The following is a 14864-nucleotide window of genomic DNA, read 5'->3' on the forward strand; positions in this document are numbered from 1 at the left end:
GTTCTTAGGTTATGCTAATGTTCTCGTTTCCTTATGTGTGATTTTTGTACTACCTAGGGTAATTCCTCTCCCTTTAACTTACAAACTTTTTTGTGGCCTTTATTACAGGTTATCTGCTGCTTTCTCATACTGCAACAGATTTCATTTAATTTTTATTTGTAAGCCTCTTGAGGTGGGGCAGGAACATAATACTTGTGCGAGGGAAGCCTGTCTCCTGCCTTGTTCATTGAGGAACTGTTCATTGTCTGATGCACTAGAACTTCAAATTTCAGACCTAAAGCAGATTTGTGACTAGTTGATCACAACTTTCACCTGTCACTTTTTCGCTTATTGTGAGAAGTCACAAATCAAAGCATAAACAAGTGTTCCTTCATACCACAGGGAAATCATAGCTATCTAGCCAAGGTCCCTCAGAGTTCTGAAACATTGTTCTTCAACACAAATTTTATAATGATTGATGTAATGAGTTCAGACAATTCTCCCTTTCCTTGCCAGTAACAGTCTGTAACAGTAAAGCCTAGAAGGACCTGTGAGACTGCATTTCCCATTTACAACTCCTATATACAGAAGAGAGAAAACACAGAGGGGGCATAAAACCAGGCACCATTTGTTTAACTCTGTTCAGAGATCAGATGAGAGAAAATGCTGTTATATTACATAACTTGCTACTGTATGATGGCAGAAAAGAATACAATTATCAAAAATCCCCAGTTTCCAAAACTGGTGGAAACTTCTAGCATTAATCCTGCATCTCTGTCAAAACTCTTCTTACTGCCACATATGATTATTTAACAGAAGCATTTCCTCAGTGAGTCTTAAGTGTTGGTATTTTTCCAACCATCCTGCTACTGTGGAGGAGGCAGAAAACAGCGTAACGGCTCCAGCTTAATGATTCCTTATCGCATGAATGAGAACACCTCAATTGTGTTTCTATTGCTTTCATGCGTATAGCAAAACATCCCAAGCCAGTTGATTTATACAAGATTACATGACATTATCAAAACGTCAATATATTTTGTAAAATGTGCTTTTTATGAAGACAAGTATTCCCATCTTCACTTGCCACCCCACCAATAAGGTAGCCTTACCATGATCATTTAGTTTTCTGTTAGATCATTTCAAGTATACCCAACAGGCATCCATTCTGCATCATTACATGTTTTATTTAAGGTATATTGCACCTTTGTATTGTGTTCTTGTATAGTATTTTACAGTGACAGTGTAGCAGTAAGTGTAAATTACAAAGAAATAATGACTGGCTGTACATTTAAAGCACATACACATGTGGTCCCTTTACACAGACTATGCAAAATGTAATTCTTAGAACAGCATACCACTTCCTTTGAGAATTACTTCTCAGACATTTCAAAGAGAAGTCCAAGAAGATAGCTTACACAGGTTCACTGCAAAAGAAAACAGGCTACTTAAAAGACTGTGAAACCAACCAAAATATTAGGTACATATATGCCAAACGGCCCATTTAAAAATTACTGTTCTGGAATGATGTAAGTTTTGCAGAAGAGTCCCTAACCACATTTTACAATGGAATAGTAGCCAGACAGGCCAAATAATGCCTTTCTGAAACATCAAAAATGAGATTCATAGTTCAAAGATCCTACTCTTAATATATTTTCTTTTCAGCACTTGCAGAGAAAATGGAAAGGTGTGGGTTTAAACATTTAAGTTTAGTTTTCTTCCATATGTGAATTAGGATTAAAGTCAGGCCAGACAATGGGTGTTCTGGGCTACTTCAGTCACTTCACTTGATGCAATGCTGCAGCTAAACATGCATCACTCATGTAAACATTTAGTAAGTTTGAAGCTTTCAGTTTTAAGCTCTAAAACATTAGAGGTTTTTTCTCAAATTGAAATATTGAAGACAGAGCTTTGCTGATACACCCTCTTTTTATTAAACACTTTATAATACATACATTACACATTACAATATAAACATGGACCTAATTTAATATCACAGAGAGTAGGGTTAGTCTAATTAACCTGCAGAGTATGTTCTCTAGCAAATGTCAGTAAGTAGAAAAGTGTATAACAAAGTTAACCCCTTAAGCCAAACAGTCAAGGATTCCCTTTTACTATTTATTTGTATTAAATTGCATGACTGGAGATGTTTCTTGTGTTTAGATCTGATTTCCTCCCACCACATATAAGAAGCTTACATTTTGCATATGCACTGGCACCCACGTCTCAATGTACCTATTCCGTAGCACATAAAAGGAAACTTCTTAAGTTACACGTTTTAACCAGAGAAGCTTGGCTGTTCTGATTTCTATTGGCAACAGCAACAAAAAAGCTTCTTCAGTATCCAGTTTGTCAATCCTCAGAAGATGAATATCAAACATGCTGAGAAATAACCAGAACTACAGTTTAAATAACTGGGGAAGTATGGAAAAAGCACTCACTCAGGAAACTCATTTATTCAGCTTAACAGGTGTTTCTTCCCAAGGAACTGTACTTTCCTTTCAAAGGCACTGGATCGAATAGGAGAATTAAGTTCATAAAATGGATTCATTGCAAACTGAGGAAAAAAGAAAAAGTCATCAATAAGCACAATGCCTAGCACTAGCAAATGTTACTTCAGATGACAGCTACTATTAGCTTTCAGCCTATTTAAAGCCACTTGAGAGCAGGGAGCTCCTGAATAGTTGCTTGATTTCCAGGCCCTTCCATTCACCCCGTGTACATGCACAGCAATCCCTTATAGCAGCTCCTCAGAGCAAATCCATCATGACTCTGGTGGAAATTTCTAGTTTGGAAATAAGTGTTGGTTGAGTGCTCTGAGGAGGCCAAAGTGGCATTCTTCCAGTGGATTGTCGTGATTGCCCCATCTAGTGGAAGTACCTCCAGGCTGAGAGAACACGTGCCACTTGTTCTGAGAGCAAAGCACTTTGATCAGGCTTTTGTACAACAGCCTTTTGCTTTCCCTGTTCCCATGAATGACACAATACTGCCCCAAAATCATGGGACCATCATGAAGCATAAGTTCTGAAAGAGCACAATTTATAAGAAGTCAGAAAAATCTGTTCTGCGTAATAGAAAATACAGCCTTTATGTTATCAACTCTGGCTCATGTGGACTGCATGGGTTCTTCTCCACTTACACTGGCCCCCATGAGAAAATATGCTAATACAGGCATGCCTGAGCATCTATAGCAGAACACACCTAGAAGTACTGCTGTGAGACCATAGGAAGTGGGTTCTTACCTTTATATATAAGTCATATACGTCATTAAAGAAGTTCTTAATTCCATCTTCTTGCCTTACATCATGAAGCATTATAAATCTCATATGTAAAGCAATTAAGAAAAATGTATCTTTCACAAAGAAGAGAGACATTTAACATATCCTGAGATAAGCATTTACACCTAATTCTGCATACACTTAAAATGTTTAGCTGTACATGAAACAGCAGTGACTATATAGGAGGAAGCATTTTAAAGAAGTAACTGAAGCAGTGAAATTTAGAAAGCATTACCTTTCTGTTTAAAAACTCCCCTATTTGAAAATCAGCCAAGGTTATTCTTTTTAAAGCTACACAATTCTGAATGGCGATGACACTCTCAGCAGCATTGCCATATACCCCTGAAGTTAAAATGACATTCAATGTTACTTGCCATGTATAACAAATATTTCACAACAAATACTTCTAGGATGACCTGTGTATGAGATTGAGCCTTGCCGCTGCATTGTCAAGATGGGTGTGGGGGACACCAAGCATGTTTATTCCTCTTTCTCCTGTCTAGCACTATTCATACCTCTTTCCTCTGTTCCAGGTAAGCTCCACATTTCATTAGGCTATTTCAGCTCTTCCAAAAGAGAAAAATCCACCTTTCCAACTGGTCCCAGTTTTAAACACCTTCTGTGCCTCTTAATTTATCTTGAAGCTGGTGACTCTCTCTAACTATAACAGTGATTAGCAGCCAGTGAAATCTGTTCCAAACTCATTTTATCTAACTTGTCCCTTTCTGGCAAAAGGATTTACCTATATAAATATATGGAAAGAGAAGAGGGAAGGATATGTCCAGCTGTGACAAAAGCCGAAACAAACCATTCGTTAAACTTGTCCACAGTCTTCAGGTACATGTTGTTAGAAAGCCACATGTTCTCATCTACTAGGTCAAGAGCAGCATGGGCAATGAACTGGTTGAGATGGCGATGATCATCCTAATGTATTTCCAGAAGACAGAGGATTAGTAATTCAGTGAAAGGAGTGAAATATAAACAATAGTTTGCTCAAGTTGCTAAACAACTAGTCATATATACACCATTCTTTTCTGTTACATATATGCCATCCTGTAAGTGAAACTAGTACCTTATTGTCATGATACTCAGTTTCACGAGAAATAAAAGTCATAAAAGGTCATCACAAAACCAGCCGTGAGAGTAGTAAAACCAGTAAAGCCTGTATTTATGCTTCAGGAATGAATTCAAGCATGAATTCTTTTGTTTACCAGTGAGTAATCTCTGGCTGCAAAATTATTCCACAACAGAGACCCTCATAAAATTCTGCTTTTATGAGACCTCCGCTTTCCAGTCACTTGGTTTTGTGAAATTTACAGCAATTTAGTGTTTTTTCACCGTAAGGTCCCTGTCAAATTTGGCAGAAGTTGAGCAATACAATGTTAAAATGTGTAAATGTTAAAATGTAAAACACTGTTTGTTAAAACACTGTAAAATATTACAATGTATAGAATTGGGGGACAGATGGGGAAAGCAGAGAAATACAGAGGACAGATACACTGATAAAATTATCACCTAAAGATTCTGGATTTTAAGGTTATTTGCCTAGAAACATAGGATTGCTTTATTCTGTTGGGATTTTTATTTTTCCTAAGAGCTAGCGCAGAAAGGCTTCCTGCAACTTGTATTAAATGTATGCTTGCAGATGTAAATTGCACCTCTTCCTATAACAAACATGAATGGCCTTCATAAGAATGATCACAGTGTTTGGCCCCAACACTGCAAGACTTGTGTAGGCAAAGAGCCATTTACTTTGCACATGAACTACAACACCAGAGGACACCTGTGAAGAAGATGGGACTAAACCATACTGTAAGCTTGTACTAGACTGGAAACGTAAGTGGACTTGCACTGTTTCTCTCAGTGCACCATGTCTTCCCCAAAAACCAAGTTTGGCTCAGGGCATTAATAGCTTTCTAAGTTCCACTAAACCATACCGAGGAAGAGACTAAGTAGTGAAGTTTAAGGGGCAAAAGCTCATGCTGATTTACCATGTATGTTATGCAAACCACTTACGTTATCTGAAGTCCATTACTAAGTGCATCTGAAATGAATTAATTCTTTAATGGCATGTCTCAGAAACAGAAGCGCCAACTGCCAAAACACGAATGTCTAATAATTCTCTTTCACTGTACAGCAAGTTTAGATTAACTCTTAAGAGAAAAATCAGTATTTCAACCTCAGTCAGACAAGAAGCTTACCCAAGCCAAGCTATTTCCAATAGCAGAATGCAGAAAATGAATTTTTCCACTGACACATCCCCACACTTACTGATTATGGTCCAACTAGCCTTATCTTAATGGGACACTAGATCGAAATACAGATCACACCATGCTGTTCAAATCAGTGACAGCACAGACTGCAATTTTTTGACAAACTCACAAACCCATGGCCTTTTATTCTGCAATTTATTTTTTCCTCAGTGTAATACCAGATTTGTTCTTTTCCCACTGGAAACGCTACTTACTCAATAAGTCTGACATTTCTCACATTTAAAAACTTGTATTTATCAATACAAGCTTTAAAACTTTCTTACTTAAAAGCAAATATGACTAATGAGGATGACTAAAAAATAAGATGGTTTACAGCATAAAAAATAAGGGACTAAATAGAGCTTTCAAACATATGTTCCTCACTTTATCTTATAACTATTTACAGGGGCCTTAGAGAACTACACACGCATTAAATAACAAACAGCTATTACAAAAGCTCTACATCCTAAGAGCAAGCATGACTAGCACATATATTCTTCACCATACAGCATCAAATATTTAAGGAAACCATGTTTTATGAAGAACTAGTATGATCTGACAATGAACTTTTAAGACACTCCAGAATGCCAGAGTTTTACTCCCTGTGACAAAGTTTCTGCAAAAAAGCAGAAAACACTAGACACTAATAACACTACAAACAAAATCCTGGCTATGCTTCTAACGCAGCATAAAATTATAAAAGAAAAAGCATCATAATTACAACATAGGAGTATCACAGGGGAAAAAAAACACACCTTGGACTCCACTTTTCCAGGAGGCAGAAATTCCATTTCAAATATGGGATTATCATGATGACCAACTATCACAAAGTAGAAACTTCCAGACATTCTCCAAAGTAATGTTCCTTACAAGAAAAAGACAGACATGCTGATGAGTCTACAAACTCAACCCATGTGACAATGCTCTTAAAAATCAGTTAACATGCTTTCTATTCATAATTACCATAAGCTAAAAGGAGATGAGCATTTTCCTAGGTATGTCCATTTATACTCAAATAGGGGGAGAAAATATCTTTATGAAGTGAAACACCTCCTGGAAGTGAACCTAAATTACTGATCTATCCCCTGACATTCCTCCCCATGACTCGGACAGCAACGATCCCGTGAAGTAATGAGGTGCATCTGCCTCTGAGGACTCCTCGCCTGTCTCTCCCACAGGGGCCCTACAAATAGGCGGTAGAAAGAGGAAGGATGGTAGATGTCAGGGTCCCATAGCGCGGCTCCATAGAAGCTCAGAATGGTTGGGTTGGCAAGGACCTTAAAGCTCATCGAGTTCCAATCCCCTCCCACGGGCAGGGACACCTCCCACTACATCAGGTTGCTCAAGGCCCCCAACCTGGCCTTGCAGTCCCCATCCCTGGGGACTCCGGAGCTACCCGGGACAGTGCACCCTGCCGCCGCGTTCCAGCACCCTGAGGCCCACTCGGGGCTGCCGTCCCCAGAGGAAGGGCCAGGTGCAGCAGGAGCTGCCCGCGGAACCAGGGAGGGAGGGAGGAAGGAAGGGAGGGAAAGAGGAAGGGAGAACGAGAGAATGAGGGGGGGGGGGGTAGAAGGGTTGTCTAGGCCCGCAGGGGCCCACCACCTACCCTGCGACGATCAGTCTCCAACGGCTCCCAACGGCCTCCCGGAAATGCTCCTTCAGCATCCGTCGCGCCAGTGACGCCTCAGCGTCCGCCGGCAGCCGTCGCGCGGTGGGAGCTGGTGGGTGGCAGCGTGCTGGGTGCCCGGCTCCCAGAGCGCGGTGGCACGGGCTGCCGGCGACACACGGGGACCGCCTGCTGCCGCTCCTCAGGCAGGAACCGGAGGGGCTGAGGCGCAGCGCACGGGAGCGGGCCGGGGCCGGGGGCTCTCCCCGTGGGTAGGGGGAGGCTGCCCGGCAAAGCCTGGACCTGCTTGAGGGAGAGGCCGGGCAGGTGGGGCACTCGGCGGCCGTGGATCGAGCTGGGAGTCAATAACGCGCCTTTTTGTTTGCTTCCTTGTTTCTGTTTCCTGATATTGTAGGGCAGGATGGCTTCGGTTGAAAAGGAGACGCTCTCCCAGGATGAGCTCCGGAAAAGGCTCTATCAGACTTTTAAGAACCGAGGTGTACTGGACACACTTAAGGTGTGCTTTATTCTCAGCAGGTGCTGCCTGTGATTCACTGTACTGCTTAACATTGAAAGCAGTAAAAGTCATGCTAAATAAATGCGTTTCACCCTCTTCCCAAATGTATTTTTCTTGTCACAGCCGAATTTGTGTTCAGCTTTTTTTTTGGGGGGGTTAGTCTGAGTCTTTTTCAGGGGGGTTAAAGGTCTGTATCAGGTCTTTGAATTTGCATGCTTGACGAAAAAAGTCAAGCAGGGAAGAGAGGAGTAAATGAAAATACAGGATTGGGAAGGATTTCATAGGGCATAGAGTCTATTATCTACTGTAAGTAAGCATGCTATAGGAATTATCATCCTAAAATACTACAGTTCTGTTTTAAAACTATTTTGAGTCATAGAGTCATTTGAGCTGATTTCCTCCTGTCTGCTTATTCAGGAAAATATCTTAGACTATGGTTGTGCTCAAGAATGAAGCTTTGTTCTGGTTTGTAGCCTGGGTTTATTTATGGTTGCTCTTGCCTTTATATTGTGCTGAAAGTATCTTTCAGGTTACATAGCTCTTACTCTTCTTGATGATTTATAGGCAGCAGTCACACCTATTCTTCAGGATTCTGTTCTACAGTGCTAAGTTAAGTCGAGGGGCAGTAGTCTCATTGCTGGTTACCCCAGCAGTCCTTTGCATCACTTTGAAGTCTTACACCCTTGTTTTAAAGGAATTAGATTGTGATTGTTATGAGCTTTCCAGGCAGAGTTTAAAATTATGTTAATTTTTTCTTATTTTTGTGAGGGAGCCTGTGGATGGCTGCATGTATTTCTTCGTGAAACATGTTGCATTTAGAGTGTTTGTCATTATTGGATTGTTTACAACCACATCTCGCTTTTTGAAACAAGAAATCCTTTGTGTTACAGCAGAAATTTGTATCAGGCTTTAAATGCTGAAATGTATTTCATGCAGTTTCAGTTTTTTGCTAGTCTTTAAAAATCATCTGACTGCCTTAAAAAAAAAAAATTAATCTATACTTTAAGAATGCGATTGATAATCTTACGGCCAACAATTCTCTTTTTCAGGGTAACTTGTTTTTCCCCTCAGTGATTTCCATACAAAGCTTGCAGTTCTTGAACCATTTCGTGTCTTGTTTGACTTAACTAATAGTCTGTCAGGTGGCAAGCTATTTAAGTCTGGTTTTGTGCTTCATTTTCCTTGTATAGAAGAGTATACAGTCTTTTTCTGAGCTGAAGGATTAATACAGTTACGGATTCTTACTGATTTCTTATGGATTACATCTTCTAATGAGAAAGCTCTCAAATTTCTTGTTGTCTTATCTGTCTGTCTCTGCTTGTAAGAGGCAGAGTGGATCTGGAGCTGAATGTCCAACATGTAAATAACTGATTTCTGCTTTCCTTTCCCATAGTAGGGATGGTGATTTAGCCCTGTGTTTTCCACCTGTGCTTTGTCATGAGATGTGTAAGGTGTTGTTGGTCTCAGTTGTTTTTGAGACAGTATCACCTGTGTCTAAGTCGAGTGAAACTGGACAAGTTCAGAAATGAATAAGGAAAACATTTTTTCAGTTGTCTTGATTTCTGTTGCCAGCCTAATTTCTGTAGAAAGCCATGCAAAAATATCAGGCTGGTCTGATGATTTAGGTTTCTTAACTTTTGGTAAGTATTTTGTCCTGTTTTTGTAAGACGCTGCTTCTTTAATCATCTTTGTCACTATTGCATACCTGCTGTTGAAAGCTTAAAATGCTGTTTCTGTTGTAATCTTCTAGTACACTATAAACAATTTCTATCATTATATAATAAAAATCATACATCTTTTTGTAGGAGGTAGACTTTCTGATTCCTTGTTACTCTTTTTGTTCTATTGTAATTTTATAGGATGCAAATAATGAATAGAAAATGCTGTTTAATTATTATTAGTGCCTGTAGGGTTTTTAAGCTAGTACTCTTGCTTCCCTGTAAAATTTGTCTTAAAGACATTGAAATTCCTGTTTATTTTCCCATCTGCTTTTGTGATGGTATTGGCAGCTTCTCAATATGAGACTCAGAACAGGACTAGTGAGTTTTCCAAGTACACCTGAAATTGAGCCCACATTAGGCAGGCTTTATTTAAGCCAGTGAGAAGGAGAACAGGAAGGCAATGATCTAAAACTGAAGCTGGGGATAGAGTGGAGGTTATGCAAGTTCTTGACAGAGCAAGACTTCTTTTCAGTTCTACGTTTGATACATTGTGAGAGAAAGTCGAACTTCAGTGTAGCCACCGTTGTAATGTTTTCAAGAAAGGCAAAGTGTGCCAAGCACTATTCTGCATTTTGTCAATGCTGGTCTGCCCATTTCTGTTACATAGGTTGTAATGTAACTTGTACAAGTAATACGAGACTCACTGTGAATTTTGAAAAGTAAAAACTCATTAAATAACATGTAAACTGAGATTATAATGTCTTTTCTATATCAGACACAGCTCCGAAACCAGCTAATCCATGAACTAATGCACCCAATTTTAAGTGGAGAACTTCAGCCACAGGCTGTTCCAAGTGAAGGGAGTTCAGTTTTGATCACAGCTTCCAACAGTCTGGTAGCAGATCATCTACAGAGATGTGGCTATGAGTATTCACTTTCTGTTTTCTTTCCAGAAAGTGGTTTAGAAAAGAAGAAGGTGAGTTCAGTAATTTACCTCTTCTAAGACTTCTGTGAGCTTTGCATTCTGGGTGTTGTCATATTCCAACAAAATTAAAAAAAAACAAAACAAACCTTTTTATGATAGTGAAATACAAACACAAATACAGCTTCTGATTATCTCCATAAAGGATTTCTTTATTTAGGGTCGTTTTCATAAATGCTGGCAATAAGCTAATAATGCTGGTTTTTAGAGAGACAGCACAAGCCTCTTAAAATTGCACTTGCTTCACCCATAGCCACAGTCTGACATGACTGTGAGACTGTGTGACAGAGCACTTGGGGAACTGATCCCTACTAAAGCTAACCTCTTGTTTGGCCATTCAGTTCCCTGAAAATGTGGTTCATGGTCAGTTTAAGCTGTTTTGCGTAGAATCTATGGCTGAAAAGTACAGTCCCTGCCCTCTCACTTTTTCTCCTCTATGAGTACGTGATGGGGTGAAGCTGTTTCTAACTGAAAATTAATTTTTTGACCTGGTGAGTGCTTAGTGAGCTCATCTGACTGGTTGTGATAAATCAAGAAAAGGGGCAAGAAGAGTAACAAAAGCGTGTATTCAGGGCAGGGAGGAAACTAAACTATCTCTTTTTCACAGCTTCAGTTGATCATGTAATAACTACATGCTGACTGCTGTATGTCATGTCTTGGGTAGTGGAAATAATTAAATGAAGTACCAGAATAGCAGCCCACTGAAAATTGTTTTACAAGGTGATAAATAGATCTTTCTTGAATGGAAACATTCTACAAATATAAAATAGTGCCTATGACATATTTGAAATGATTTTGAATTAGTTAACTTTTTCTAAGTTATGCTCTCCTCCTTCTCTCCCCCTTCCCCTCCTCCCCCCCCCAAAGCTGTGGACTATGCAAGATCTTCTCCAGTTTATGAGGATCAATCCAAAGTCCAGTCTTTACAAATCACTGGTAAAGTTATTTTGATTTTGAAAATAAGCTGAAACTACAGTGGTGATGGAGTAGACTGTCTAAAACATCTTTTGTTTTTTACAGACTTCAGAAACTCGGAAGGAGAATAAAGGTACAAGATGTTTATACATGATACAGACAAAGATAATTGTATCAGCTTCCATTTTGTTAAGATGCAAGCAATAGAAATTCAGATTTCTTGAGTGGATGTTGCTATGGAATAATTTTGATTTTGAAACTTGCAGTACACCAGGATGATGAGTATTATATTTCAGGATTATCCAACTGCTATTTGTGGTGTGAATTACATCTTAACATTCACTTACAAAATAAATGGCTTGAGCAGATATATGAAAAACATCTGTAATCAGGTATGAAATATAATGCTCTCAAAGCTCTTCACACTAACTTTGGCAAACTCAGACTTTGAATTGTGTTTGTAACTGCTTGTATTAGCTTGCTAATGTACTTCAAAAGCTAGTTAAAGATTTAATTGACTTTCTATTTTTTTATTGAAGAAATAATTCTTATGTTTGTATGATGAAATCTAGCTATATTGTATAGCCTAAGGTATCTTGAGCATCAGAAACCCTGTTACATAGTGACCTCATAATTAAAGTAGTAAAAATATGCTCTCTCAAATTGCCTCAGAAATCAGAGACAGAGACATGAGTGAAGGGAAAAGGACAACTTTTACAGGGTGAGGTGGACTGGATTATGCTTATAACAAAATCTTAAGATCTTACTAGTATTGCTTTTTACTTAAATACTTGGTTCTTTCCATAAATTGAGTAGGTTTTCTTGTACAATTATGATGGTTTCATTAATTACAGTCTCAAATTCAATTTTGTTACAAAATCAGGCATAACTAATATATTAGATCTTGACAGGTTTTCTTATGCAGATTTTACTTGGGCTTACAGAGCATCATCTAAGCAAGGAAACTCATGACACAGAAACTCAGACAAACTCAGTGCCTCCTTACAGAGAATCTCTTGGTAAGTTTTGGTAAGACTCTATACACAAGTCTCCCCAGATATTTCATATTGATAAATGGTATTGATCTATAAATTCTGTTAATTATATTCATTTATCGCTTGCTCAAATGCAGCCTGAAGTAGTTATCAGTAAAAGTCATACCTGTTGATTTTTTTTTTTAAACCTTTCTTAAAATAAGGCCAAAGTCCTGTAAGGATTATTATTTTTTTGATCACTCAAATGTTTTCTTAGGCATTTACCTAGCACCTCTAACATCTTAGATAGATTATAAGTGTTATGTGCTGCATTATGTTCTGAAAAACATAATTGCAGATGAGTGTCTTGCTTCTCTTCCTAAAGTAGTGTTTCAGTGACAGGCATGTATTGAGAGCTCTTGTATATTACATGCTATTAGGATATATAGGCATGCCCTATATAAAAATAAAGTAATAAAAGTAATAAAAACCACCTTGACATTGCATGCAGAAGAAAATTCTTGTCCATCCATGATAAAGAGAATGAATGACTGTGTAATAATACCACAGTGCCTACACAGCTAAGTGCCTCCTCCAGTATATGTGTTATGTGGCACAAAGCTGATCAGTGGTATTTCTGTGCTGCCTCTGCTTCCGTACCAAACAGGTTTGTCTTTCTATGACAATGCTATTTAGGTAAACTAAGGAACTTCCTACAGAGAGACAGGTTCCTGTAGTCTTTGGCAAGATAACTATAGTGTATTCAGTTGTGACGGATATGTTGCTCTTTTTATAGCTGAGAAGCTTCAGCTGATTGATGAAGAGTTTGCAGACTCTTATCCCTGGCATCAGAAATACGAATCTTTAGAAGCTAAACTTCATGAATATAGAAAAGAAATAGAGAAGCAGTTTCAAGCGGAAATGTGTCAAAAGGTATAACTCTGGTCATTGAATTTGAGAGAGACATTTGTTAAATTTTACTTTGCACATTACAAAGTTTTAATGCTTAATGTAAATTGAAAGAAGAAATCTAATAGTGAGTGACAACAAACAAAAGACTAAGTTAATCCAATATCAACTGATGATGACATTGCATATGTATATTTTCCATTCCTTTTTTTTGAATGTTCACAGAATGCTGAGCTTTTTGTTCTGATGTTAATTTGTAATGCAACTTCTTATTTTGATTGTTGTAATTTGGTAAATTATATTTCTCTTTGATTTTGGTTTATAGTATGACTAAGCAGAGTAAACATTTATCTATTAATTTTCCTTCCCAATTAAGATTTTGAAGCTTGAATTTCAGTGTAGTGCATAGCACACACATAGAGGTGTGAATTGCTGCTGTGTAGCTTGGCAGTTAATTTTTAATAGTGATGAGAATTTACATACTGTTTCAAAACATTACACAGAAACACTAAAATCATAACAGACAATATTTGAGTGTTTTTTTTTATTTCTGAAATTGAAGACAGCTCTTTTAGAGAATTTCTCTTTATTTTGTGAATAAAATTATTTTTTTTGCTGCATAAGCCCTCAATAATCCTTATATCTGAAAAATGGAGCAGAAGAACATGCTGCAGTTAATTTAAATATGGATTTTTTCCCCCTTAAATTTCTGTCAAAATAAATACTTTATTTGCTTAGAAAAAAAATAAATTAACTATAGTTCATTCAAATATGGTATTTTTTCCCAGTAATTTCTGTCAAGATTAATAGTCTGTTTGGATATAGAAATAATATTCTAAGTTACAATTCCTAGTTACACTTTTAGAGTCATTCATCTGCATATAAACTGTTCGATGAAATCAGCTGAGTCATATTTATTCAGCTAGACTAGTAGAAGGATGGGCAGTTAAAGTTGCTGGAAACTTCCTATTCCCTTTGGTCTTTATTCCCCCACTGGCACTGCCTTTTCAGCATGTAGAACGTGTTAATTTGTGTGTCATTTAAGTTTGTTTCTGTTTAAGCAAAGTGGTTGAAACAAAGGAAATTGGAATCTTAACCAGTTATAAATAATTTCTAAATTCAGTTATCATTACACGGATTGCTTAGCAGTGTGATGTGAATTACTGTAACACGTTTCTAAACCAGTTTGTGTCTGTACAAGTGATACTGTACTGTCTCACCATTTCTTTTTTTCAAAAATTTTATGCTTACAGATTAGACATTCCTACTGTGCTTTTTCCTCTCTTTAACCTTGTTTTCTTCAGTCTCATAATTTTTCTATCATTCTATTTTTATTCTTTTGTTGTTTTTTCTCATCTTTTATCTTGTATGTTTGCTTTCTATTTTCTTCCAGTTTTTTTATTATAATTCTTAATAAACACTTTTTTTTCTTGCACATACGGCACTTCACACATTGTGCGGACGGACACATGTTCCCTACAATTCTTCTGTGTAGTTGCCAGATGCATGTTTTCTTGTTTGTATGCATTTACTTTTTTTTTTCCTGTTTTGCTAAGAAGTCTGTGAATCAGGTCTTCTGTTTCTGTAACCCTCTTTATGTGGAGTTCTGCATATATTTTTTTACATGTTCGGAAATTCTTTTGTGTCCAGATGAATTTCTGTTGTTCCTGAGCGATTTGTGATGGGTTTGCTTCTGCCATTTCTTGCATAATCAGTCAGAAGTGGTTCTTTGGGAAAGGGGCAAGAATAGAGACCGTGTCAGAGGAGGAATTAAAGAGTGTGGCCATGCCTTAA

General features: G+C 37.9%; 2 protein-coding genes across 6 annotated transcripts in view; one reads left to right on the plus strand and one right to left on the minus strand.

Moving 5' to 3' along the window:
- Positions 1 to 1142: 1142 nt before the first annotated feature.
- On the minus strand, positions 1143 to 7201 carry TRAPPC2 (trafficking protein particle complex subunit 2). The gene is made up of 5 exons (XM_057419561.1): positions 7113 to 7201; positions 6262 to 6371; positions 4030 to 4178; positions 3219 to 3300; positions 1143 to 2533 (listed from the first exon to the last, which is right to left on the minus strand). Exons 2-5 carry the CDS (start codon positions 6352 to 6354, stop codon positions 2435 to 2437), a joined length of 423 nt encoding a protein of 140 aa, XP_057275544.1. The 5' UTR covers positions 6355 to 6371; positions 7113 to 7201; the 3' UTR covers positions 1143 to 2434.
- Positions 7202 to 7386: 185 nt separating this feature from the next.
- Positions 7387 to 14864, plus strand: part of OFD1 (OFD1 centriole and centriolar satellite protein) — a 35982-nt gene continuing 28504 nt past the window's right edge. For 3 of the 5 annotated variants that reach the window (XM_057419617.1, XM_057419619.1, XM_057419618.1), the window contains exons 1-6: positions 7387 to 7629; positions 10066 to 10266; positions 11140 to 11208; positions 11293 to 11320; positions 12099 to 12206; positions 12958 to 13094. In XM_057419617.1, coding sequence (XP_057275600.1) covers positions 7534 to 7629; positions 10066 to 10266; positions 11140 to 11208; positions 11293 to 11320; positions 12099 to 12206; positions 12958 to 13094 — 639 coding nt within the window. In that variant the 5' untranslated portion in view covers positions 7387 to 7533. Of the gene's footprint in view, positions 7630 to 10065; positions 10267 to 11139; positions 11209 to 11292; positions 11321 to 11451; positions 11580 to 12098; positions 12207 to 12957; positions 13095 to 14864 lie in introns of those variants that run through there. The other 2 variants (XM_057419616.1, XM_057419620.1) reach the window with 2 other exon arrangements.

This window comes from Pezoporus wallicus, unplaced genomic scaffold, assembly GCF_028554395.1.
Source record: "Pezoporus wallicus isolate ANWC-B61680 ecotype Strahan unplaced genomic scaffold, APGP_CSIRO_Pwel_v1 contig_5767, whole genome shotgun sequence".
NCBI lineage: Eukaryota > Metazoa > Chordata > Aves > Psittaciformes > Psittacidae > Pezoporus > Pezoporus wallicus.